Here is a 27,017-nt window from a genome sequence, read left to right on the forward strand (position 1 = left end):
CCTTGGAGTTACTGGTTTACTTCCAATCCCTCAGCAAATCCTGTCAGCTCTACTTGTAAAATATACTCTAATCTGACCACTTCTCATCTTCTGCAGTGCCGCCATCTTGGTCTGAATCACTACCATCTTTCACCTAGGTTATTGCAGTAGTTTCCTGTCAGCTCCTTCTGCTTTTGCTCTTGCCTGCAACCTCCCCTCCCCAAATGTCTACTTACAACATAGTACCCAGGAATGACTCTTTTACAATGTAAGTCACATTATGGCAGTCTTCTGTTCCAAACCATCTGATAGCTTCCTACCTCACTTCAAGTAAAAGCCAATGTTATTCTAAGTCTTCAAGATCTGAGCTTCTTAGATGAAACCTATGACCTCATCTCTGACCCTTCCCTTTGCTCATTTACTTCAGCCACACATACTGGCCTCTCTGCTGTTCTTTAAATGCCAAGCGTACTTCTCCCTCTGGCTCTTTCCTCTTGCATGTCTTTTCCTGGTATGCTCTTCCCCTAGATATTCACATGGTTTGTTCCTGGTCTTCCTTTAGGTCTTTCCTCAAATGTTACCATATCATTAAGGGCTTCCATGACCACTCTAAAACTGTGGGTTACCTTCGTTATCCCCTGGCATACTCTCTTCCCCTTCCCATGCCTGATTTTTCACCATAGCATATATTACCATCTGAGATACTGTATATTTTACTTATTTAGTAGTCTGTCTTAATTGCTTGAATTACAATACTGTAAATTCCATAAGGGCAGGACCTAAAGAGAATACACACTCGATAAATATCAGTTGAATGAATGAATGAATGAGTAAAAGGGTGAGGAAGCTTTCTTATGTGTTAGAACTTCTCTCCTTAACACTTCCTGATTCTAAGCTTTCATTTCCTTATCTTTGTCGGATTTAAGTATGAGAGATGCCAGTCTGAAGAAAATCAAAATGAGAAAAAAAATTGAGGAGTGATGAAGCCTTGAAGAAGGGAAGCTAGAACTAGAAGTGGCAGGAGAGATGGAGGAGAAAGAGAACTGTAATGGGAGAGACAGATACAAGAGGGAAAATGTGGGGAGAGCGGGAAGAACTAGGAAGAAAACTCTGGACTCATCTACTTGAATAATGGCTTCCCTTACACTACAAAGATTGTCAGATCCACTTTGGGGACTTCAGTGCCCAGCCAGACTTCTCCCATGATGCAGTGCCTGGACTCCTGAGTTGTTTCAGAGACTCAGTTCTGGAGAAATGCATGGAAGCACAGGAGAAGATGATTTCTGATGAAAGGAAATGAAAAAGCACACTCATGAAGCCCTTCCATTTTCTAGTTAATCTGCAGTCATTTTCCAGGACAAAGTATCATCTTGAGTCTGAAAACATACAGTGGGGTCAAAAGGGTCAAAACCACAGCAGAGATCATTATCACGGGGGACAGGGTTTCTCTAATTCTGGTGATTATACAGGTGATGCTGATCCTTTGCTCACCTGAGATTTATCCTCCTATTGGAGATGAGAGTAAAGGTGTGTAGAAAAAGAGATCGACAGCAGTGTCGCAAGTAGAAGATTCAACATAAACGGAATCACTCCTGATTCCTCTGTATTACAGAAAGGGTGTTGTATTTTCCACTGGCCAGGGAGGCTATGGAGGTGAAAAACTACGAGAGCCTTGCAACTTCTTGTTAAGTAAGTTTTCTGACACATGGCAACTAGTGATTAATTACTGTGTTAGAAGATAACATTCCTATCGAGATTTGCTGGAAATACAGATGCTGCCCATGCTTGATTAGACACTGCTTAAGGAACGCTGAGGCACACTGCTGCAGTCTATTATTTCTGGCTATTTTGGTATCACTGTTATATTTATTTTACACAGCTTCAAATTCAGTGGAATTGATGGAGCCCATTTCATGAAACCCGTCACTACTAAAAACAGGAACAGAAAAAAATAAGGCCATAAAGTGTGTCTATGCATGTTGTATGTATGAGAGCAAGAGCAAATGAAGGAGAAAGAAACAATGAATAGTAGGGAATATATGGTTCCTTTTGGAAAATGCTTTCTGCTCTAGGGAGATGCTGTTCCTTGTAAGCCCGTGAGAACACTGACCCATGTCAGCGAGTTAAAACTTTAAGGGCATTAAAGACAGATGAAACTTTGTCATTATCCAAGCCCTTCACCAACACCAAGAGAAGTCTTGATTGGATACTTATCCATTCATCCAATACCATGATGAGCACTTACTCTGGTCCAGGCACTGAGAAAACAGAAAGAGTCTCGGTGTCTTGGGACATACAGGTCTAATAAGGAGAGGTCTTCTGAGGGGCAGCTGGGTGGCTCAGTTGGTTAAGCGGCCGACTCTTGGTTTCGGCTCAGGTCATAATCTCAGGGTCATGAGATCGAGCCCCACATCGGGCTCCTGCCTCAGTGAGGAGTCTGCTTGGGATTCTCTCTCTCTTTCCCTCTGTCCCTCCCTGCTGTACGAGCGCTCTCTCTAAAATAAATGAATAAATCTTAAAAAAAAAAAAGGGGGGGGAGGTCTTCTAAACCAAGATTGGATGGACAGAATCATCCAATGTTACATATTTATGCTGCCTATTTCCTTTCATAATCCATTAAGAGTAAAGAGCAATAGTAGCAGTACCTCCCCCACGCAGTCACATTTCAGCCCACGCCCACTGACTTGGACATCATTCACAAATCCAACTATGAAAGGCATGGCTCAGTTGCCATTCAATTATTTCCTGAAGAAACACTGTTGGCACACGGCCCACTGATGCCAACCTCAATACCGCCCAGTCAGCATTTCATTATTGAGATGCTAGTTTTTTTAGTATGTGTTCAGGCCCCATACTGTCTGCCAAAACCTGTTAATTTACTTATTTCAGCTAAATAAAAAAAATCATTTAAAAAAGGATGATTGAATTTAAGAATTATATTCCTCAGAGAATTAGTAATGCTTTTCTGTATCCCTCAGGCCTCCATGTTCTTAACTTCCCCTTGTCAATGTTATTATGAATAGACTAATTCAATAATGAGATCATTCCCCATAAGAGCCACCAAATAAATGCAGCATTCAGTCACACCTGGCTTCCCTAATCTGAGCATAGAAGGCTTTCTACCAAATTTAGCCTAAAATAGGGAATTTAATGAACATACAACACACCCACACATGCACAAAGGAAGAACAAGACTGGGAAGGAGGACAGAGAAACAGAGGAACAGGGTAGCAATGGAACGAATGGAGGGATATATTAGAGAAGAAAAGTTAAAAATGAAGATATGTGGTTATATGCTTTCAAAACAAAGATCCTATCATATATATCTTGATAACTGTCAACCTAATGTAATTTTCATCATTTCCTGAAATGTCTTAAAAATTGTTTCAAATTTTCTGGAACTTTTTGAGGAATCCAAAAATCAAATGAAATGATACAGATGTTAGGCAGGAGAATTCTGGACGACTAAAAACAAATGACAAATGACTTCCTAGCCATAAAGGAGTTTATGAAATAATTCACCTATGTACAAACAGCAATAAAACACCAAGATACCATAATCATCGTCTGTCCTCTTCAAAACTGTTTTGGCTTTCATTGAAGTACCAAAGGTCTGATGATTTAAGTAAGGTATACAGTGTTGAGACCACATGAAGAGAGAATAAAACCACCTCTCAAATTTGAAAAAGTGCATTATAAAGAAACATTAAACACTGAGATCAGCAAACTAGGAAAGAGAAAGAGCGCTCTTTAAAAAAAGAGCCTTCAAGGACACGAATGGTGAGCATGGTTGATGACGAGTAACCACTGCCCCCACAGTGAAAACAAGAAGAGAAGAGGAGTTCAACTGGGAAAGAGAGAAGAGATGAGGAAAAGATTCACGGAAACATACACTCAACACATGTTATTTATGAGAGAAAAAAGGGGAAAAAATGCTAATGTTTACAAATTTGCAAATGATTAAATAATGTCTAATTTATACCATGGAATATTTTTTCAGGTATTAAAAGTAATATAGTGGACTCTTGAACAACATGGGAAGGTAGGGGTGCCAACCTCCCACACAGTCACAAATCTGTATATAACTTCTGACTCCCCAAAACTTAACTATGAATAGCTTACTGTTGGCCAGATGCGGTAATGATAACACCGACAGCTGACGAATACACGTTTTGTATGTTATATGTATTATACACTGTACTCTCGCAAGAAAGTAAGCTAGAGAAAAGAAGATGTTGTTAAGAAAATAAGGAAGAGAAAATACATTAATAGTGATGTTCAAAAAAAATCTGCATAGACGCGGACCTGCACCATTCAAACCCATGTTATTCAAGGATCAACTGTACTTTCAAGGAGTTATTAGTGGCTTTGGGAAAAGTATGTTTTCCAAGAACGTTACTGATATGGGAAAATGCAATTAAACAAATATAAAATTACATTAACACAGTTCCAATTTTGTACAAAGAGAAATTAAATGCATGCATAGTATGAAAACTCACTTCTATCCATGGCACAGGTACAAGGCCAGGAGAAGTTACACCAGATGTCCTAGTCTCCAGATGAATGGCTTATGAGTCATGTTTATTGATTTTTTTTGTATTTTATGCGACATATGCAACGAGCAAATATTGCTTTTAGAACAAGAAAGTTACTGAAGTTTTGAAGTAAGAAGAACTTAGGTTAGAGAACAGGAAAACTCTCTGCCTAAGGGAGGTTAAATAGCCAATAGAATTGTAGAGAATTACCTTCTCTACGATGAATGAACATCTAATTGTTTCATTTTTTTCTTAAATTAACTTCTTAAGTACCAAGAATCCATTTTTCTAAGTGATTTTGATAGACAATGGGATCTCGGCTTTGGCTTTGTCCTACCTTGCGAAGTCCAGGTCTGCCTCCCGCGACATGGTGATGTTGGTCAGATTCTGCTGCAGGACAAAGATGTTCCTACACATCTTCTTGATGCCGGACTCACTGATGCGCCTGAAGTACTGGGCACCATTAATGAGGATGCAGGAGATCAGGTGACCCAGGCCTGGGGGGCAGCACAGATCAGTGGGGGGAAAAGAGAAGACAGATTAGTACCACCTTGCACGAACTTACACATGAATTTGGAAGGATTTCTCTCTTCACTTCCTCCACAAATTTATATGACCAAAGAAAACATCTCTCTGAGGGCTGCTGCACCCACTGATCCTACACTAGTTTTGGTGTATTTATACATTGTCCTAATAGTTACAAATGGAGCTCCAGCACCGCCATATATATACTTCAAGCCACCATGTCAAGGGCTTAGAAGATATGCCAGGTTGTTATAAACTACTGAAGGGCATTGGAACCCTTATTTTTCTGTGCAGAGGTTCTAGAAGCAGACAACACATGGAAATACAATGATCTGTTTGGTTTCTTCTTCCTCCCACACACACACAAAAAAGACAGGGGTGTACCTTTGGCTCAAAAGTTGATTTGGAACCTGATTAGCAAAAATATGGCGGTAAGAAATTGATGCATGTGGGTTACCATTCTTCACAGCTTCCCCTGGAACTAGCTTGTCACAAGCAGCTCACTATCCTCATGATGTCCCTCTTCTAAAGTCATAGTGCCTCCTTGGTGAAGGTTCAGGGGGAGCTCAGGGCACCTCTTCAGGTTCCATGACTCCCTCTGTCTGCAAAATGAGTTTCCCTTGACTGGGATGAAGGGACAGAAGGGAGAGGAGGAGAATTCTCTCTTGCCTCAGCTACACTCGTGCAGTGTTGCTTCCAGACCACAAACTCACTTGTACATGCAACTACTTGAAAGGGAAGTAAAAGGCTTTTTACTCAAAGAAAAAGAAACACACACATGGATTTTATATCTAAAGCCACTGACTGACGAGAAAAATCTCTGTAGGTCAAGTTTGTGTGTGATTTTACTGAGCCCATAACTCTGGGTTTAATTTTGTTCTGCCATGGTAACATGCAATCGGCCGAAGTGGAGGCAATGAGGGGGTGCAGTGTTCGTAGAGAACACTAAATAATAATAAATATATTAAATAAGTAAATTTAGGGGCGCCTGGGTGGCTCAGTTGGTTAAGAGTCCTTCTCTTGATCTCAGCTCAGGTCTTGATCTTAGGGTTGGGAGTTCAAGCCCCGTGTTGAGCTCCACGCTGGGCATGGAGCCCACTTAAAAAAAAAGTAAATTTATATGATAAATACACATAATAAATTATAATAATAAGTAAAAATAAAACCCAGTAGAAGTTGTCTGTTTTATATTATTACTATACACTGGCAACTTCAAGTAATATCTGTGATAAAATGCTCCTTTCTGCCACACCGAAGAAGACTGAGACCCTGTCACCCCCATTCCCCACCCCTTGGGAAATTCTGATTTATGCCTTTTGAATTTAGAAAGTGATATCACAGAGAAATAGCTAGAGCGTTTTAAACAGAAGGCCTCCAATTTATGATGTCTTCATCTCTATTCCGCGTCAGTGTTACACCCATATTTCAAAAAGATGTTGCTACTCATCAGGATTAGACGTTAAGAAATGTGTGGGCAAAATGGGAGGGGAAGTCTGGGAGCTGTGAATGTTGATACACAAGAAGAGCCATAGTCAAGAGCAAGGAGGAAACTGTAGTGAGCAAGGAGTGACTTCTCAGATGGGCACTATGGTTCCAAGCTCCAGAGGACTGTTGTGGCCCCCAAATTCTCAGTATCATGGAGAGAACAGCTAACCTTTTCATCACTAATACTTTTTGGCTCAAGTCTCTTAGGGATAGTTCCTTTCAGAACATATCTCCATCTTTATGACATAGTTTAATGGGAAAATAGGATTTTCAGTTTTTTGGTCCAAATTTGCTGGGACATAACTGTTTCATAAAGCAAGCAATGGCCAAGCATTTCTTTCCAATCTCCAGGTTCTACAATCCTTTGCACAATGCACTTTCTTAATTGTTTTAAATAACATTGGCTTAATTCTGACAGACACCATAGATACTTCTGGCACCCAGGCCTACATACAAATAAACCAAAATAAGAAAGAAGGGAATATAGTGTGAAGACCTAAAAGTCCTCCCCATGGGAGGAATTCAGCATGAAAAATTATTTGGTTTGTATCGCATACCTCAAAATGTTGAAGGTAACTATCTTTAGATGGAACTGTCTTTCATGTCCTTTCTTGCCTGCCTGCCCCACGGCATTTATGGACGCGGCCTTCCTAAAATCTCCGCTGATCAGAGGTTTCTGTTCTTTTCAGACAATGGTGCACTCTTTGAGAGAAAACGTCCCTTTCCACTGATAATTTTGGTCAATGAGAGGTCTTTTTTGGAGTCCTCTTCTCATTCTATGGGCGCTTCTTTTTCTTTTATGAGCTTCTCTTGAGCTAACTCATGGTCCACTCTACATGTTTACCCAACTCTCATGAGTGGCATGTCAGGGAGGCAGCCAGGCTGCCATCTGCCTTATGTTGGATTAAATCTTATCAAGCAGGAGCAGATGGCAGCCATATTGTTGTCTACCTAGCCATATGCAGAGAGATTAGGTATTGCAGCTTTAATCCAAAAACAAAAAACCAAACCAAACCAAAACTCAAACAACTACAAATTGTAAACTTCAATAGTAGAGAAAAAACAAAAAAAACCCCCAAAACCCCTTCACCCTTCCTTCCTCCCCCAGTCCTAGGGACACAGGCAGGGTCTGACCTTCAAATATATACTGGAACTTGTGCTGCTGAAGGCTGGCACTCATGGCCTCTTCGATGGCGCTGATGTCTTTGTTGAGCTTGACCACCAGAGGGTCATAATCCATACTTTCCACATTAGCCACTATGGCATAGTTCCCCTCCTTTGCAAGGGGGATGAGATAGTGGAAACAGTGAACCCTGAAAAAGGTAAAGATGCAGAGAGCAGTTAGTAATACATTTTCTTGATGAAAACAATAATCTTCTTGGGACAGACCACCCAAATATTTAAGGCAGGAGTGGCCCTATAAATATTTACGTCCCCCTCTGCTTGTTCACTGGAAAGCCATCTAAAGAAGAAGTGAGTGCTCTGGAGGAAGTCGGCTGCTGTGATCCTCGCTTGCTTAATCCAAACATTGGGGGTGAAGAATAAATGAGCTCTAACATTCCCTTCAAAGACCGGATTATATGCCTAGTGTGAAAAGCATTCTATCTTTCAACAGATACAGCTGTAGCAAAAATGAGAGGCGCAGGTCACAGAGCTCGAAAGAGTTGGCTTTGGAACGAGACTACTTTGGTTTCAGTTCCCAATCCCAACATCTGCTGGCTGTGTGACTTGAGGCGAGTTACTTTCTCTACGTCTCGGTTTCCTTATCTGTGCACCTGGGATGACAACGCTTACCTCATCAGGCGCTCTGGGGAGCTCCTGAACATCAAGCACGCGGCACAGGCCCGACACCGAGCAAGTGCTCAGCAGGTGCCGGCTATCATCACCATTACTACAATTGATCTGTTACTTAAAACACTAAAATACATTTACTTATTTATTTAAAAATAAAATTGTCCGGGGCCTTGGGAATGTGAGACATGATTTGTGCCCTGAAAGACTCCACAGCTTAGTGGGGCAGACCAAGGGAAAAAAAAAAGACCAAAAGAAGGCAGTGTCTCCCTCAGAAGCACATGTACCAGAGCACCATGGAGTCTGCCAGGGGGTGTCAGGAAAGGTTCACAACATAGAGTGACACTTAAATAAGATGATCGGAGTAAGCTTGAGGAAGGAGGACATTGCTGTGTTGACATGGCCCGAGTCATTCTGACCATGCATACTTCCTAGGTTCTTTTTCGGAGTTATTGGTAACTGCCAAAGACGTCTGAGATGGGGAAGGATTGGCTACTCCATAACCTTGGTGTAAAGTCATAACAAAAATAAGTCTCAGTCCAAATAATTCTACCACACATACAGGCATTTCTAAAAAACGAAAACAAAATCCTCCATCCACTGGCAGACACAGCTCACACAGGCTGTACCATAAACTCAGCGAAGTCTTAATTATTGTTTTTAGTGCTCTGTCTGATTGTGCCACGGAAATTCACTAGAGGTAGACAGGAAGACATTCAGAGTCAAAACTCTGTTACCCTTATAGTCTGCATGAGGTAATAGGAAATATTCCTAACAAAAGGCTGCAAAAGCCCTGGGCATTATCCCTAATGATGTATCTTCAGGCTTGACCATCATCTTTCTTTTTTTAAGTAAGGTTCATGGAGAAATAATTTATAAACAGTAAAATTCACCCAGTGTACAGTTCTATGAGCTTTGACAAATCCACACAGTTGTATAACCATCACTATAATCAAGTTATAGGACAACAGCATCACCCCCAGAATGCCCGTGAGCCCCCTTGCAGTCAACCTCTACCCCCACCCCAAGGATCTGGCAACCACTGACCTATAGATGCTTCCTATAGTTTTGTCTTGTCCGGAGTACCATATAAATGGAATCATAGAATATGTGGCTTTTGGAGTTTGGCTTCCTTCGCTCTGCTTAAAGCATTTGTGATTTATTCATGTTGTGTTTGTTCCTTGTTACTGCTGAGCACATTCCCGCTCTATGGAGATACTACAATGGAACCATTCACCAGTTGACATCTGGGTTGTTTCTAGTTTTGGGTGATTATAAATAAAGCTGCTTCATGTATAGGTTTTTGTGTAAATATAAATTTTCATTTGTCATGGGTAAACACTAGAAGTGGAATTGATGGGTCATATAGTAAGTACTTTTTAATTTTATGAGAAAACTGTCAAACTGTTTTCCAAAGGAGCTATGCCATTTTGTTTTCCTATCTGCAACGTACAAGAGTTCTGGTTGCTCTGCATCCTCACCAGCACTTACTGTTGTCAGTTTTTTTTAAAGGTTTTTTTTAAAATTCATTTTTAGAGAGAGAGAGAGAGCGAGGGGAGAAGCTGAGGGGGAAGGAGAGGTATAAACAGACTCCAAGCTGAGCATGGAGCCTGATGCAGGGCTCGATCTCATGACCCTGAGATCACAATCTGAGTGGAAATCAAGAGTTGGATGCTTAACTGACTGAGCCACACAGGTGCCCCCAAACCGTAAGACATCTTAAGCACACATCATGATTTGACTTGATACACATATATCTTATGGAAAGATTCCCCCAATCTGTTAATTAACACATCCGTCACATATTTATCCTTTTTTAAAAAAATGAGAACATTTAAGTTCTATTCTTAGCATCTCAGCAAATTTCAGTGATATGATATAGTGTTACCAACCGGTCACCATGTTTTACATTAGATTCTGAGGCCTTACTCAAATCTTAAAGCCGAAAGTTTGTACCCTTATCAACCTCTGTTTCTCTCAACCACCAGCAACTACTTTTCTATTCTGTGTTTCTATGATTTTTACTATTTTTTAATATTCTGCATATAAGTAATATCATGTAGTTTTCCTTTGTCAGACTGACCTCGCTTAGCACAAAGCCTTCAAGTGTTGCTTGTCTTTTCATCTTAGTGATGTCTTTTAAAGAATGGTTTTTAATTTTGATGAACTTCAATTTATCAGATTTTTCTTTTATGGATGGTGTTCTTGGGGTCATATGTAAGAAATCTTGGCCGAAATGAAGTCACAAAGATTTTTTTCCCTAAGTTTTCTCATAGAAGTTTTATAGTTTTAGGTTTTATATTTAGATTGATGATCGATTTTCTTAAATCTTCTTTTTTTTTAAGATTTTATTTATTTGTTTGAGAGAAAGAGGCAGTAGAGAGGGGCAGACTCTTTGCTGAGCAGGGAGCCTGACTCAGAGCTTGATCCAGGACCCTGAGATCATGACCTGAGCTGAAGGCAGACACTTATCCGACTGAGCCACCCAGGTGCCCTGATCCATTTTGAGCTAAGTTTTGTATAGGATGTGTTATATTCTTACAACCTGCTTATGCAGGGGTATCTAAAGATCTTGACTACCAGCTCTTTTTCATTATGGGTGATCATCTAACAGCTGCATCAATTAATGACTAATTTTGCCAATAAAAATTCATACTGGCATTCCTGTGCTAATTGGCAAGGTGTACACTGTTAATCAAGATACCGGTAACTGCGCTGGTGGCAGCCCCCTCTGCAATGTGACCTTTCTGATATGAAAACTGACTAATCCTGGAGTGGGATTCACGACTAGGGAAACTGATTGCTACTGCGGTTGAAATTTAAACTGAGTAGCTCTTAGCTGAAAATAAAATCAAGCCATCAATGCTGAAGTATTTTCACAGTAAATTACAGATGACATAACTTCAGACAATGGGAAGACCATGTACAAAGGCATGAGGGTGTGAATGAAGACTGGTTTTCAGGAATGACAAGTGGTTCCTTTTGGTACACAGATCACGTGTGAAGACAGAGGTGTGAGGTGAGCTTGGGGAGATGGGCAGGAGGCAGGTCATCATCAGCTTTGGAGGCCATCTACGGACTCTGGATTTTTTTTTTATTTTATACTTTTTTAAAAATTTTTTTTATCATATTATGTTAGTCACCATACAGTACATCCCTGGTTTCTGATGTAAAGTTCGATGATTCATTAGTTGCGCATAACACCCAGTGCACCATGCAATACGTGCCCTCCTCACTACCCATCACCAGCCTATCCCATTCCCCCACTCCCCTCCCCTCTGAAGCCCTCAGTTTGTTTCTCAGAGTCCATAGTCTCTCATGCTTCATTCCCCCTTCTGATTACCCCCCCCTTTCTTTATCCCTTTCTTCTCCTACCGATCTTTGCGGACTCTGGATTTTATCTGAGAAGCCACAGAAAGCCCTAGGAGGATCTTAAGAGGTGAAATGATAGAATCAGATACGAGCTTTGGCATGATCACTCTGGCACAGTATAAAAGGTGGACTGATGGTGAAGAATGGAGCAATTCAAAGTAGAGAGACTACTTGGGACATTCTCAGGAGTTGGAGGCGAGAGCTTATGAGATCCTGACATGAGCGGCACAGAAGAGAAGGAAGACTGCTTTAAGGTACTGTCTTCCTCTCCCAAAATGGTGAGAGATGAAAAAGAAATTAAAAAAGTCACTGGCAAATGTCAAATTCAAAAAGTGTTTTCTTTTCTTCAGATTCTGGCATGTTGTTGCTGACCTTAACACGACTTTGGCATTAAGGGTTTCTGCAAATATTGCTGATTACACAGCAGGATGGGTGATTTTCAGAAAGTGCACACTTCGGATCCCAACGGTGACAGGCGGTTGCTGTGGAACCCACTTAGAGCCCTCCCGATGGTGAGAGAAATCAGCTGATAAAGGTGACATTCCTGGCATCTTGGACTCAAATGGTAACTTAATTTTCTTCTTCTAAAGTTCAAATAGGGAAAAAAAAAAAAAAAAACAACCCTCAACAGTTTTTAATGGTCTCACCATGTCTTTCATCTCTTGGGAGTGTCATTTGCCTTATGCTTCAAATGTGCAAAGGGGTTACACGTTGGTGACCTACAGTGACATGGGTAAAATGTCAAATACTCTTTGGATTGGTCCTTCGACATAGAACCTACTGGATTTGAGAACACTTTCTGGTTTGAACTTTAACAACGTCACAGAAAAATATGGGCTACGGATATGATGGTGTTTCGATGAATAAGATAAATTTTTGTCATTTGAAGTTGTTCTGGACTTCTTGCTAGCATTTCCCACTACTTTTTCCCCATTCATTTCTTTGTCTGTCTGTGCCATCTTATTTCAGTGGCTTCTGGGATAAAAGCACCAGAGACAGTACCTAACCAGCCACTTCTTCATGGCACCTGCTCCTAAATGACAGGGCCTAAGTTCTAATGCTCTTTTATGGCAGGATGGGAATAAAACAACCACTAGGAGATTATGGTGACAAGGATGCTTGTCCTCGTCAAGGAGGCCACGCAAGCCTCCGTACTTACCTACACGTAGCGGATCACTGGGTGAAAACAGTCTCCAAGCCCATTTATTTCCTTTATAGAGCAACAGGTTTTGTTTGGACAGACGGCACTTATTTTGTCCGGGGTTGATTTCAAACCAGCTAATTCTCAAGAAGAATTCAGGTTTTTATTGAGCACCTACACTGGAGCAGGACCGTTCCAGGTTCTGGGGCCAGAGGAGTAAACAAGGCACGCCTGATTCCTGCCTTCCAGGGGCCAACAGTCTCCTCCACCATCCCCCACTGTGGACACGGGGTGCACGGCACTCTCCTGCCTTTAGCATTATTATAGTACGGTGCACTGATATGCTAGTGATGCGCTTTGTTCATTTTGCATTATCAACCGTACGAACACACACACACACACACGTGCTTGTCACTGTGCCAAGGAATGAATGAAGTATGTCAATATTCATTTCCCGAGCCATCCATGGAGGTCTCCGCCTCGTTTTATCTACCATACTTTAAAGGGAACAAAGACAGTACGCAGCATATTCATAAGAAAGCAACCTGAATGTTCAAACCGCGTGATATGAGAAGGTGAGGGAATTTAATTTAGAAACAATAAACATGTTTGGTGCTTTTAGCAAAAGTCAAGGGAAGAAAATTCTGCATCCAGGACTCTAAAACTCAGTCAGAGCTCTTTGTTACTCATTCTTACCACGACCTTCTTCTGTTTTTAAATGATTCTTGAAGGAGATACAGCAATGGGTGTTATCACAGTGAATGGTTTTTCCTGAAGTTAATAAATAATGACTAAAGTACATTGAGCATTAAGAACAGTACTGTCATGACATACACAAATAAAAAGGGCAGAATAGAGGTTAAGGATTTAAAAGACTTACTCAAACGTGCTGAAAATCTCCCATTGGGAATTAACTACACTACAAGAGGCTACTTCTGAATGTGGAACACTCTGTGTTCCCAACACAATCAATAGCGTAAATTCCAGGAGCTGTGATAGTAATTAATTTGATGTTCCTTTGCTTTTCTGTGCAACCCGGGTAACAGAGGCATCAGAATGTTACCGATTTTCGTTTTTGTTTCTGTCTATTGCATTTATCTATTCAGAGAAACCACCTGATTTATTTCACTGTCAGCTTGTAAGTAAATAGAAAACAAATCTAAAAATTATCGTAAAACAAATCAGAACACACAGAGGAAGAGGCTTTCTTTCTGGACAGCGCATGTAAGAAATATGGTCAGAAACGAGGCTGGGTAAAACATTTCAAACCTGCAATACTTCTTCTCGTACTGCACTCACAAGGTGCTCACAAGCAATTAAGAAATAACTCATTGGACAAGATAATGAAGAATGAAAAGAACACGAGGCATTCACGAGAAACGACATCCACAATACATTACCAATTACGCTTTGCCTGAGCTCACCTGAAAGATACCCAAGCTCTAACTGGAGTCCAGACATATGAACCAAAATCCCATTTACATTTTTAAAACCTCAATCTAGTAAAGACTCCAAACGAAACAACAAAATGCTCTATGAACTCTAATAATGGCTCATGGTAATACAGAAGATGTGTTACTAGACACTTTCTGATCTCGAATTTTCTGATCGTGAAGTTCCGAAAGTCTGTATCTGTCTGACATTGCTACCTAGAGGTCTAGTAAGCACCACAAACGAACTGTCTCCAAGATGGAAGTCTTGATTTTCACCCCTCTCCCAAGCGTTCTCCTCCCTCAGACTTTCTCCCCCCAGTTAATTGCCCTGGCACCCACAGAGTTACCGTGGCCCCAAAGCTGGTAGTTTTCCCCGAGCATTTTCTTTCGCTGCCACCAGCCCCTGCACCCAATCCAACTGGTTACACCTTTCATCAGCTCTACCTTGGGAACACACCTCGAACCAACGCTTCTCTCGCCTCTGCCACTCTGGTGCTCACAACTGGTCTCAATGGTCACTAGGCTTCCGTTCATCTGCCTTCTTACAATTCCTTTTCCAAACAACAGCTAAAGTGCCCTTATAAAAATGAAAATGAGGAGCGTCTGGGTGGCTCAGTTGGTTAAGCATCTGCCTTCGACGCAGGTCATGATCCCAGGGTCCTGGGATGGAGCCCTGCATCGGGCAGCTAAGCAGGGAGTCTGCATCTCCCTCTCCCTCTGCCTGCCGCTCCCCCTGCTTGTGCTCTCTTTCTCTCTGTCAAATAAATGAATAAAATCTTAAAAAAAATGAATAAGAATGAATGAATGAATGAAGGGATGAAGCTCTCTCCCTTGCTTAAAAACTTTCTATGTCTTCTCGATGCCCTTAGAATGAAATCCGAACCAGTCACTTGGTCTGCAGGACACGATAACATGCCAGGCTTTGCGAGCACACACGGTCAAGTCCCAGCCTGCCTCTTCCCATATCCTTGCACGCCTCACCTCCTTGTTCACAGTGCTCCAGGCACCCTGACTCTTCATTCCTCAACACTGCTAAGCTCGACTGTCTCGGGACCTTGGAATGTTGCCCTCTCTGAAATTCTCTTCTCCTAGGTCTTTGTACACACGGTTCCTTTTTGCTACCATGTTGCATTTTCTTTGACCACACTATCTAAAAACCAAAAAAGCCGATACCCCTTTGTAGTCAACCCCAGCTACTCTTTGCCATGTCCAGAATGACAGCACTAGCCACGTGTGGCTATGGAGCACTTGACATGTGACCAGTCTGAATTTCAATGTGCTGTAAGTGTAAAATATGCATTTTTTTAATTAAAGATTTTATTTATTTATTTGACAGAGAGAGACACAGCGAGAGAGGGAACACAAGCAGGGGGAGTGGGAGAGGGAGAAGCAGACTTCCCGCTGAGCAGGGAGCCCGATGAGGGGCTCGATCTCAGAACGCTAGGATAATGACAGAGCCGAAGGCAGACGTTTAACGACTGAGCCACCCAGGCACCCCTAAAATATGCAGATTTGAAAGGCTTAGTACACAAAAAATGCAAAATAGCTCATCAATGATTTTTACATTAGTTACATGCTAAAATGATAATATTTTGGATATACTGGGTTAGATAAAATATATCATAATTATGAGTGATTTTTTCATTGCTGTATCCCAATTCCTAGCGCACTGCCTGGTACAAAGAGGGCACTCAGTAAATGTTTATTAAGTGAACAAATGATTGAAAACTTCCCAGTCTTTTCTTTCTACCATTTCCATAGGTGTGATAAGGGAGGCCACCAAAGCTAAGAATGTTCTACACTGCTGGGGAAGGAACAAGAGTCCAAGAGTATGGCATCTTTGCAACTGTTGTCCTGAATTATTTAACGTAATCTCTTCTTGGGTCTTAAGTTCTTGGAGGAAGGGGTCAAGGCTCTTGCATCTGTGTATCCCCTTACTGATTAGCAGAGGACGTTCGTAAAAATGTCAGTAACAATAAAGTCATCATAATCACAAAACTACCACACTTTGACCATTTATTTTGTGGCAGGCACTGTACTAATTATTATTTCATTTACAAACTCTGTAAGTTAGGAATTATTGTTTTATTTTTACGATGAGAAGGCAGGATCAGTGAAGGTGGATTAACTGACTTAGGGTGGCCTAGCTAGCTGGTAGAGACATTCAAATCCAGATCATTCTGTTGTCGTAGGCCATGCAAACTCTGAATCACCATATTTATGACACAGTGCGTGCTGAAAACCTTTTACAGGGGTTGATTAACACTAAAAATCACACTCGGTGTAAAAAAGGACATCAGTAATAAGAATCAAAAGTTACAGTGTTACTCTCCAGAAAGAAGCAAGTGATAGATGACTCACGGTGCATTTCAAGAGCAGTCTTGGGTTGGGGCTGTGTCATACCTGACTTCCAGATGCAGGACCAGCAAGCAGCGGTCAGCCATATCCTGGAAAGATCTGGCAAGTTCACTCAGCGTCTGCATGATCTGCTCTGACACTGGGGGCAGATCCACGTTCACGTGGCCGTCCTGGGCAGGAGACAGCACTGAAAGGAAGAGAAGAAAACACCAGTCACTGGACTGGATGCCTACAGATTTGTCTGAAATGACATCTTATTTTGTGGTTCATCATGTTTTTACCAATTTGGTTAACGCTGGTGTGGGCAGCATTAGACGTCCACGACACGGAAGACTAATTCTGTACTTGATTCAACACCGATTGTCTTCAACCCATTCATAGATTAATAGAACAGAACCCCAGCGTTGGAAGTGACCGTAATCGGCATCCGGCCTAACCATGTGCTCGAGGCTTGTGTCTCTAGTACATCTTCTAGCGGCCGTTGTGCGCCTGCTTGTACACTCACACAAATGTTTGTGAAAGCAAACTCAATAGCTTTGAAGGCAGCCTGTTCCATCTCTGAAGGAGGTGACCGTCTATATCTACTGGTATCTGTTGCCATTAGTTTCTAATCACTGGCTCTGATTCTAGTAAATTTGCCATCATTCTCACATGTGTTAGCACTTCGAGTATTGAAGATATCATGTCTTCTGGCTTCCTTGAAGTCTTCCCTTTTCCAGGCTAACTATCCCCAGGTTTTCAGCTATTCTTTATATAATCAGAGTGAATTATTTTACAAATCTCATAATTTGCCAACAAACCATTGCAACTGTTCTTTTCCTCCCTTGAAATGGGGCACTCAGGACCAAACATCACAAATACTCCAGAGTAGGTCTAGAGAGAATTACCAACTCCCTGTTCTAGATGCTACTCTGCTTGCACGTAAGCCTGCAGTGTTCTTGGGGGGGGGGTAGGAAGAGGGTGCTGTCTTCTACTTTAACTCCCATAGAGCTCACAGTCAGCTAAAAGCCCCAAAAGGTCTTTCTGGAAAATTTGATAGAGCTACCTTCTGTATCTCTATCAAGTAAATGATTAAATATTTAAGGTACTTGGATATTTTCTTCAGGAAAATACTGAATAGCAAAAATGTGAACTATATTTATGTCTAGACTTTGGCTGCATACCCAGTTCCCCACAATTTCTCAAAGATCACCAAAAATTACTTTGGCAATGTCATTCGAACGTTCTTTAAGTACTCTAGAGTTTCCAAGACTGGCTTTGAATCCTGTTTCCACTTATTATGTGACCAAGAGCTAAATACTTAAATAATGCCTGCCTCAGTTTCTCACTGTGAGATGGAGATAACACTACCTACAACATGGGGTTTGGGGGGGGCATTAAATAGGTTAATGTGGGTAAAACACATACAATAATAGTATATCAACCTCACTTAATATCCATCTTGAGATTCCGTTATCAGTATTTTTTGCTTTTCCACCTGAGAATTCTGTCAGAGGATGTGGTGTGTCTTTTGGAAGAAGGGCACTTAGGGCACGTGAGATCTGGCAAAGCCTCACTGACTAGCTCAGGAGGGGTTCGCCTTACAGGGTAGAGAGTCACAGGTGGCTGCAGCAGGGTCTACAGCCATAGGCTTTCAGAGCTGCATCTGTTTCTGGACTTTGCTAAGCCCAGAGAAGGGCCCAGAAAGACAGTTCAGCCTTATAAGGCCAAGTTCTCCTCTGGGAAACCAGACTTAAATAAATTAAGATTTATGGCAAAGATTAAACAGCAACAGCAACAACAACAACAACAACAACAAACAAATTCAGGCCAAGGGAACTATTTGTAAGGAAGAATGAAATGTAACGATGTTGATTTAAAATTCCTACCAGCCTTCGCATCATTTCAAGACGCTCACTAACTCCACCCGCAGGAGAGTGGCTACGTGGCATGGTGCCCCTGCTCCATGGTTAACATTGCCTGGCTTGTAGGACTGCAAGGCCAGATCACTGCCATCATAATGTTTTCATCTGGCAGGCTGATGAAAGCAACTATAAGTAACGCTATTCTAATATTTCAAAGCATGTTAGGGCTTTTGAGCCCTGGACTCTGCTGTTGAACGACACTAACTGTGGTCTGAGAGCTCTCTATGTGCCAATGATAAGGGGCAGGAATCAGACCCCAAAGAGATCAGACTCAGTGACTTAAGGTCCAAAGTTCTGCCAATCTCCTAAACTCTAGCAAAGACATTCTGGACAAATTCTACCAAGAAAGTTAAATAAAAAAAAAAAAAATCCAAGTAGACTAAGTTAATGGAAGATAAATACTCAAGATAAAACTTGGAATGAGTGAGGTAAAAGTAGTTTAGAAAAGCAGCACATTGCACATTTCGCTCAATTGTAATCTACAACAAAAACATAACATTTTAGTAAAGCAACATGAAAAATCATGTCCAGAGTTCTATTGAAAAGCAGGCCTGTGAATTCCTGAGGCCTCGCTGAAATTTACAAAGTTTTCTTAACAAGAAGGAATATACTGAGCAAAAAAAAGTTGAGCATGGCAAGCAAATACAACACAAAACAATGAACTCTCTCTTGAATGTCAAATGGAAACCTACAAAAAAAGCAATGCTGACAGAATTGGCCTGGAATATAGTCGAGATAGGAGGTTAATGGACACACATGTGCAGATATCCTTTTAGAGGCTACGTGGTTGTATATCTCAGGGATTCCTCTTCATATCGGCAAAGCTTACATATATTGGACTCGAAAAATGTTAGTACTTGATCATTTTATTAAGATACACACTTTGAGCTGTTTTGCCAATACTAGAGATGGGTCACATGAGATCCTTCATAATATCCTGTTCCTCCTATAACCACTGTATAAAAGCAGGCATCTTTGAGACTCCAGGCTAACTAACTGTGTCACCGGAAACTGTGGCTTTCTGTACTAAATTGACTGTCTCTATGAGGATGCTGAAGCTTCCTCTCCAGGGCAGGCACTGCTTGTTAGGTGAACCAACACATATGTCCAGTTCTCCCTTGCTCACTCTGCTATAGACTCCAGAAAGCTAAATGTTTGCATTTCCAGCCTTGCTTGTAGCGAGAGGAGGCCACGTGTCCCCATCTGCCCAATGACCTTTTAAATAGATTCTTCCATGGCCACTTGATCTAACCCTGGCTAGTTCCACAACTCATCTTTTGAAAGGTAAACAAAAGTATGAATTGTTGCCGCTAAAATTTTCTGGATTTTAATCTCCAAAATGCCCTGTCACTTGTCCATTCTTCCCTAGTGCTTGGCTAGCTCCTTTCCCCCTTCTCAGCAACTTTCTCCAAATCACGCTGCTTAGTCCTTCCTACTCACTTGTCACTCCTGTTTTAAGGACCTCAGATTCTCATTAAGACTTCAAAGGAATTGTCAACACGTGCTTTCTCTGTAGTCTTGCCTTCTATGTACTTTTCCACGTGCCATAACCCTTCTGCCTTCACCTTCTTATTCCAGCCTCATTCTGGTCATCACCAATGATATCTTAACCGCCAAATCCAGTGGGTGCTTTACCATCCTAATGTCAGGCCCTCTAATACATTCAACATGACTGGCCATTTCCCTCTCAAAATTCCATTTTCTTTTCGCTTAGATGGCACCCTACTTCTCTGGGTGTCCTTTTATCTCTCTGACATTGATTTTATCATTTCTTCCCCTGGATCCTCTTCTTCTAGCCCACCCATAAGTGCTGGGGTTCCCAGGACTTCTTTCTCTATTGGTCTCCCTTACTTGTCATTCTGTATGTTCTCTTTGAGTGAGCTCATCCATTTTCATGGTTTTGGCTATTATCTAGGGATTGAGGACTCCTCAACTTCATTTGATCAACTGTGCAAGCCAGCCTTACCTGTAGATCCCACAGGCATCTCAAACGCAATGTGTTCTAAACTAAACTCATTATCTGTCTTCAGCATCTGCTCTTTATCCTGAATCCCTTCTGCGTCTGCGGTGCAGCAATCTAGGAATCTCAGCCGCAAACTCGAGAGTAATTTTTGAGCCTCTCTACTCCCTCCCTCTCCTTCGCAAGGACTAATTTCTGCCAATTTCATTTTCTAAATGTCTCTTAATATCTTTTGGCTTTTCTGTATCTGCTGTGACTTTCTTGGTTTCGCCCTCATCTCCGGCATGAACTACCGCAAGAGGCGGCCTCGTGCCTGGCCCCCACCTTAATTCAATCCTCCGTATTTAGCTCATTAAATGAGTTAGAGAAGCAGAGTTATTTATCAAAAACACAAATGAGACTTTGTTAATTTCTCGTAAAAATAACATCAGTGTTTCCCATTGCTTATGCGTTGAAGTCCAAGCTCCTTAGCAAGGCTTTCCACGATTTTTGGTTTCTATCCAACACTTCAGTTTTTCTCCATTTCTCACCATTTTCTCCTTCCTCTCCAACTTCTCTCCTTTCCCTCCCTGGCCCATTAATCTGACACCTTTTTAAAACAGAGTCCCTAAACAGTCTGCTGTTTCAGGATTCTATACCTTGGGTGGTTCTTAATCCTCTTTCTAAACTATTCATGCTTTCTGGCTCAGGAGTGTTTCCTGATTCTCCAGGCCGGGTCACTGGCTCCTCCGGGTATTTTTTTTTTTTTTTTTCCACACAACAGTAGTTACCATATTCCACTGTCATCTGTTTATCAGTATGTCTTCCTACAGATCATTAACTCCTTCAGGGCAGGGATTATCTATATATCTATATCCGTCTATACCCGTTGGAGCTCAGGAGCTCAATCAATGCTTTTTTATTAAACAGAACAAATGATTTAATTGACCAATGGGACAGGACAAATAATTCACATAATAACAGACTGATGAAAATCAGGAAAGAGAAGGCACAGCTTGCCATTTACAACTGTAACTTTTTCCTTGGTTTGTTGAGTACATTCTGGGGACAGAGTGGGGGATACAGAAGTAGCTCATGATAGATGGTTTTCTGGGCTATTCAGGAATCTTGCAGAAGTACAGTCTAAAGGAATTCTGGTCAATCTCTATGGCCCAAGCACTTTCCCTGTTAATTGTGTTGCCTTTAGAAGCCACTCTAATTTCATGAGTCCACCTTGTGGCAGCCAAGCCTTGGGGGTCCTCTCTTTTCCACGGACATAAAAATCCCTGGCATATCAAATAACCAGTATCTTTCAAGGAAAGCCAACATACTGTCATGGAGAAGCAATCAGTCTAGGACATTAGGATGTCTCAAGTGGTTCCACATCCTAATATTAACGAGACTGAAATGTGTTTAAGTCTTAAAATTAGTCAAAATTGGACTCATTCAGACCCAGAAGAGCATCTGTTTTCAAGGATGCAGCTGCTACACTTGCAATGGCAACTTACTGTGACTTCTTTAATTGATTCATATGAGGATGTCCTTGTGCATCTGCAATATTATCTAAAATTGTTACAATATTAGCTTAGACTGGTATCAGCTGTCATCAAAGTGATAAATTGAAAAGGGAAAGCTGGTTATCACAGCAGGAAAAAAGAGGTTAACTCTGTGAATTCAAACTTTTCAGAAGATGGAAAAAAGACAATGAAGAATGATCCCATGAGATTTTCTCACTTGAAAACATTTTAGAAGATCAAATTTTGGTACAATCATTATTTCTGACTCTTCTTGCTATTTGTACAGAGAAATGACAGGCACCACATAATGATGTCTGCTTGAACCCAGGATAAATTTATTTAATTTCCAATCTTCAGTTTTCCTATTTAGAAAATTGGGGTAATAGCATCTTCCTAACCCCCAGAGCAGTGTGTTATTAGGTTCTGCAAATAATTTCGAGATCCTTTGATGTTGTTACCTGGCTGACATTTTTTAAAAATAAAAATAGGAATGCTGATTAGGCCTGTGACATTAAGAACTCGAGGGGCTTACAGAGACCGAGGGGGCTGGGGCAGGAGGTCCTCCCCCTAACTCTCTCTTCTCCCTACATGCCGGTGGGATGTGCTACTATAGAGCCTAACACTGGGGAAGGATTGAAGGGTGTCAGACACTCTAAGGCTGTGGTTCCAAGTTGGAACCGGCTGCTCTGTCCTCGGTCTTCTCAATTTCTCTGGACTACCAGCCCTACCTTTTATTCATGCTCTGGCATTACCTGCAAACCTATACAAGCTAACCGGCCCTGACCCCAGTGCTTTGTACATAGTAGTCACCTTGTAAGTGTTTGTTAAATAAATCACTTATCTATTTATGAAATCGACTGGCTTCTGGAAGCAGAGGTGATCTTTACATGCTAAAGGCTCTACTATCTTCATAGCATCGAATTTGAATTTTTTAAAGACTTTATTTATTTATTTGACAGAGAGAGAGTGTGTGCACAAGCAGGCACAGTGAGAGGCGGAGGGAGAGGGAGAAGCAGAGTCCCCTGCTGAGTAGGGAACCTGACTTGGGGCTTGATCCCTGGACCCTGGGATCATGACCTAAGCCGGAGGCAGACACTTAATTGACTGAGCCCCAAATTTGAATTTTCTTAGAAGTGTCCTTTCCTTTTTATCTGTCAATTACTCCAGACTAACGTTTCATGGTGACTCTTTTTGATCATTCTTTCTTTTTCCCGAGACATATTTTTAACCCCTTGCTATTCTCTGCCAGCAGTCCTAGCTTTTGGCACTGTCATTTACTTATTTAGCAAGTCATTTATTTTGTCACTCTCTTCCCACTCATCCCATAATCCAGCACCTAGTCTACGGTTCTTTTGATACGTTTCCATATAAGGACTGGCCTTACATAAGAAACACGTCTGGTAGGTTCTATTCATTTGGCTTCCTATTTCAGAAGCAGTTGTTCTTCTGCCCCTAAATAATACCAAGTTCTTTTCAGTCCAGAGTTCCCTAGAAATTTGGGGTTTGAACTAGTGAAATCACTTGATTTTGAAAACCAGGATGCTGACTCAGATTGTTCCTTGACCTAAGGAATTACGAGGCAAAGGATGAGGACATACTGGACATTATTCCGATTAGACCTTGTACAGGCATATTGAGTACAGCCAGCTCTGGAAATAGAGCCCCGTCTAGGAGGCCTAGCACCCACCCGATCCTCTTAGAGCTAATGGCTGTGTGGCAAGAATGCCAAGCCTTTTCACCGCTGCTTCTGGAAGGAAGCTCTCTTTTGTCGACTCTTACAGGGAAAAACGACAAACGGAAGGGATTAAAAAAAAAAAAAAGTCATTACCAGGAAGGACAAAAGAGATTAGGAATGGAGGAAATGGAGCACAAAGTGCATGTGTCTTATTTATATTTGCCTTTTTTAGGGTCTAATCAACTAATTGATAGTATGATTTAAAAAATGTTTCCAGTGGGTACAGGAGGCAAGGACCTACTTTCTTTTCTGTGCTACCGTCTGCTATATAAATGTTTTCCCTGTTAGTCACAGACTTATGGGCAATATAACTTCGTGTCCTTTGGAACATCCCTCTCTCACCCCCCCACCCTCTCCTCCGAAATGTCTTATATTACCCTAAGTGCAGGCAGTGATGCTCGGGGGGAGAAAAGGTGTGCTTGTCCCACTCACTGTCCAGCCTAATGACATGGATGTTCAATAACATGTTTTATTTTAAGGCAAAAAAGCCCCCAAAAAACTAAAGACCTAAGATCAAACCTTTATAGAGAACTTAGTTTTAAGGATGCTGCTTAAGAGTAATTTTCATCTCTCTGAAACCGCACTCTTTCCTGCTGCTTCCCAGAGGAACAGAACTTATTCTCTCACTTTTTATTACCTCTAGAGCACAGTTCTTAACAACTGTCAGCCTCATTGTCCTCACGTGTCCCCTCCGAGAGTTGTTGTGAGGACCAAATGGGGAGCACGGCCCCTCCCGCGGTGCCTGCCACAAGGCTGGAACCATCCTTTGAACTCCAGTGACACTAGGCCTCCCTCTTCCTTTTTCAGTCTTGGCACGGCTCACCTCATGCTGTAGAGAGTCCCCGGTAGCTTGTGAGGGCTGTGAGAACAAAAGCCATAACCCACTCTTCCTGGCATCTCTCACAGTCTAGCTCTTCCTTACGCTCAGCAGTAATGCCTGTTGCATTCTATCTGCAGGTTAAGGACAAATCAAAGAATTTCGTATCTTTTTCTTTTCATTATAGCGCCACAGTGTCTTTAACCGCATGTCTTCCAAATAGCTTATTAGCTTGGAACATTATTCTGTTTCAGGGTGAGAAACTGAACCTCCAGAAAGGCCATGAGAGAAATGGAAGAGTTATTCCAAATATTGACCTATATAGAGAAAACAAGGGAGATCCGTGTAAGGCTCACGGTGAAGGGCAAAACAAAAATAAGAACCAAGATGAAAAAAAAGAAAAAAAGGACTGTTGTTCCCTTAGGCTACCCCAGGATGAGAGCCAACAGGATAAACGGCACACTCCAGCGCCGTAGAGGGAAGATTACACCCAGTTACTCACGCAACAGTGCTTGACGGCCACAAGCCCGAGCAAGCCCCGGGTCCTCCAAGACCGTGAGCTTTAGACTCGACTTCCACGCAGCGTAAGCCGGCGCAGACACACTGGTTTTTACACTTGTGAGTGACAATACCGATCTCAGTCCCCTTCGGTCCTGGGGGGAAGCATTAAGATTGATTTTTCCTTTATTCCGAATAATCCTCCCCGAGGCCTGGTAAAAACCTAATCATCTACTGAAAAGGCATGTGGTGTGGCCAATTCAGCTCCTGCCGGATATGAAAGAGAAATGCAGGAAAAGCTAATGAACAGCTCCTGTCCTTGTGCTGAAAGGCACTATTGTGGGACCCTATTAGATTTCCGTGGACTTTGCAAGCCTTTTGTGTTTCTGTAAAACCCTGCATCAAAAAGCATCTTAAGGTGTTAACAAATACTTAGCCAGATATTTTACGTGAATAAGCGACACAGATTTAAGTTTCAAGAGAATTTCGGAGGCAAAAATATTATGTGGCAAAGAGATAACATTTATTCATGTGTCAACAGGATCCTTCCAGCTTTAGGATTTGTAAATCTTCCAAAGAGCCTTCAGGGATGGCTCGTTCACCGTGTAAATTCGAAACATTAGGTCCATTTGCAAACGGTGAGGGTGAACCACGCAGAAATAAAGCACGCTTCCCGACAGGACACGGCACACTGCTCCCACACACCGAGACAGAGCTGAGGGAGTTCAACGGAAAGCCCTGTCTGGGGTCGCTCTTGCACGGGACTTCTCCCAGGGGCCTTTTCTCCCCCCATGACTTTCCTCTCCATGCAGCTGTATCGTTCATACATTTGGACTTGAGGGAGAAAATAGTCATCACCTCCTTGACCTAGAGCAGGACAACTTTCACTTTTATCTCCGTATCGCCACAGAGGGTCATCATACCTACACCTCACGGGAGTCTGATGGCTCGATGAGAAAACACACAAAGGCTCAGAACAGTGTTTGACACATAAGCCCTTAATATGTGGCCACTACTATTACCATCACAACTACTATTATTTATTCAATAATGATGAACTGAATGAATAAAAAGCAAACCCCAGGATCCCTCCCCTCCACCCACCGCTTTGACCAGGCTTTGGAACAATCAGACTGGCTTTATACAGGGAACGGCAAAACGTGATGAGCTATTATTAGTGTAGAACAGAACAGGCAGAGTCCTAGAAGCCTCGGTCCCTCTGATCCTATTGCTGGGAGGACACCAGACAACTGACTTATCAGGAAGCCAGAGCTGACCCTGCCACCGAGCACACAGACCAGCGCCGAGACTAGCTGTGTCGCTGGTGACCGTTCCCTCGGAAGCATGTTGGAAGTAAGATACAGAGAGGATGAGCTTGCTGACACACGGTGCAGGATCTGCAGGGGTAAATCTGGCCGAGAGAATTTCTCCTCAATGAGGACAAGGGGGCCACTTTTCCAGTGGACAGCAAAGATAACAGTTAATGAAGTGCCTCCCCTCTCACCTCGCTCGTGTCCGGTATCGCCTCCGCAGGCTGAAATGGATGAGCGGGCCACGCACACTGACTAATGCCTTATGAAGGCTGATAATATACAGCCATATTTCCGTCTTTATACATTAGTAACACATGAATACTGTTCTCGCACGCATTCCAGCCTTGCCACAGAAGCCCTAGGATAATTAACAGTCATATAGATGCTTCCAGAATCAACTGTCCTAAATATCTAAAGATTCATAATCTGTTTCCCAGTTAAGGGTAAGTTATGGAGAGAAGCAATCATTTATCTACCAAGTGATTATATAATCTGAGGACACGCATTAACCTCACACAAAATCTAAGTAACTTTCTTTCCCTAAGTAAAATAACATGAGTGTTCTCATAATAATTATGAACCCCACTTTTTCTACCATTATAGATAACATTTCTCTTGGATTGACCACGTTTAGACTCAGAAAGTGGTGGCTACATGCTGACTTGACCACATACT

The 27,017-nt window shown here is 41.9% G+C and overlaps 1 protein-coding gene across 1 annotated transcript in view; it reads right to left on the reverse strand.

Annotated features, from left to right (window-relative positions):
• The window catches only part of EXOC4 (exocyst complex component 4), a 717,712-nt gene that overhangs the window by 47,172 nt on the left and 643,523 nt on the right, over window positions 1-27,017 (reverse strand). The window contains exons 15-17 of the mRNA XM_045792625.2: window positions 16,665-16,806; window positions 7,659-7,837; window positions 4,852-5,011 (exon numbers count right to left, since the gene is read on the reverse strand). Coding sequence (XP_045648581.1) covers window positions 4,852-5,011; window positions 7,659-7,837; window positions 16,665-16,806 — 481 coding nt within the window. The remainder of the gene's footprint in view (window positions 1-4,851; window positions 5,012-7,658; window positions 7,838-16,664; window positions 16,807-27,017) is intronic.

This window comes from Ursus americanus, chromosome 3 (genome assembly GCF_024610735.1).
Source record: "Ursus americanus isolate L20-20 chromosome 3, mUrsAme1.1.p, whole genome shotgun sequence".
Classification (NCBI taxonomy): Eukaryota; Metazoa; Chordata; class Mammalia; order Carnivora; family Ursidae; genus Ursus; species Ursus americanus.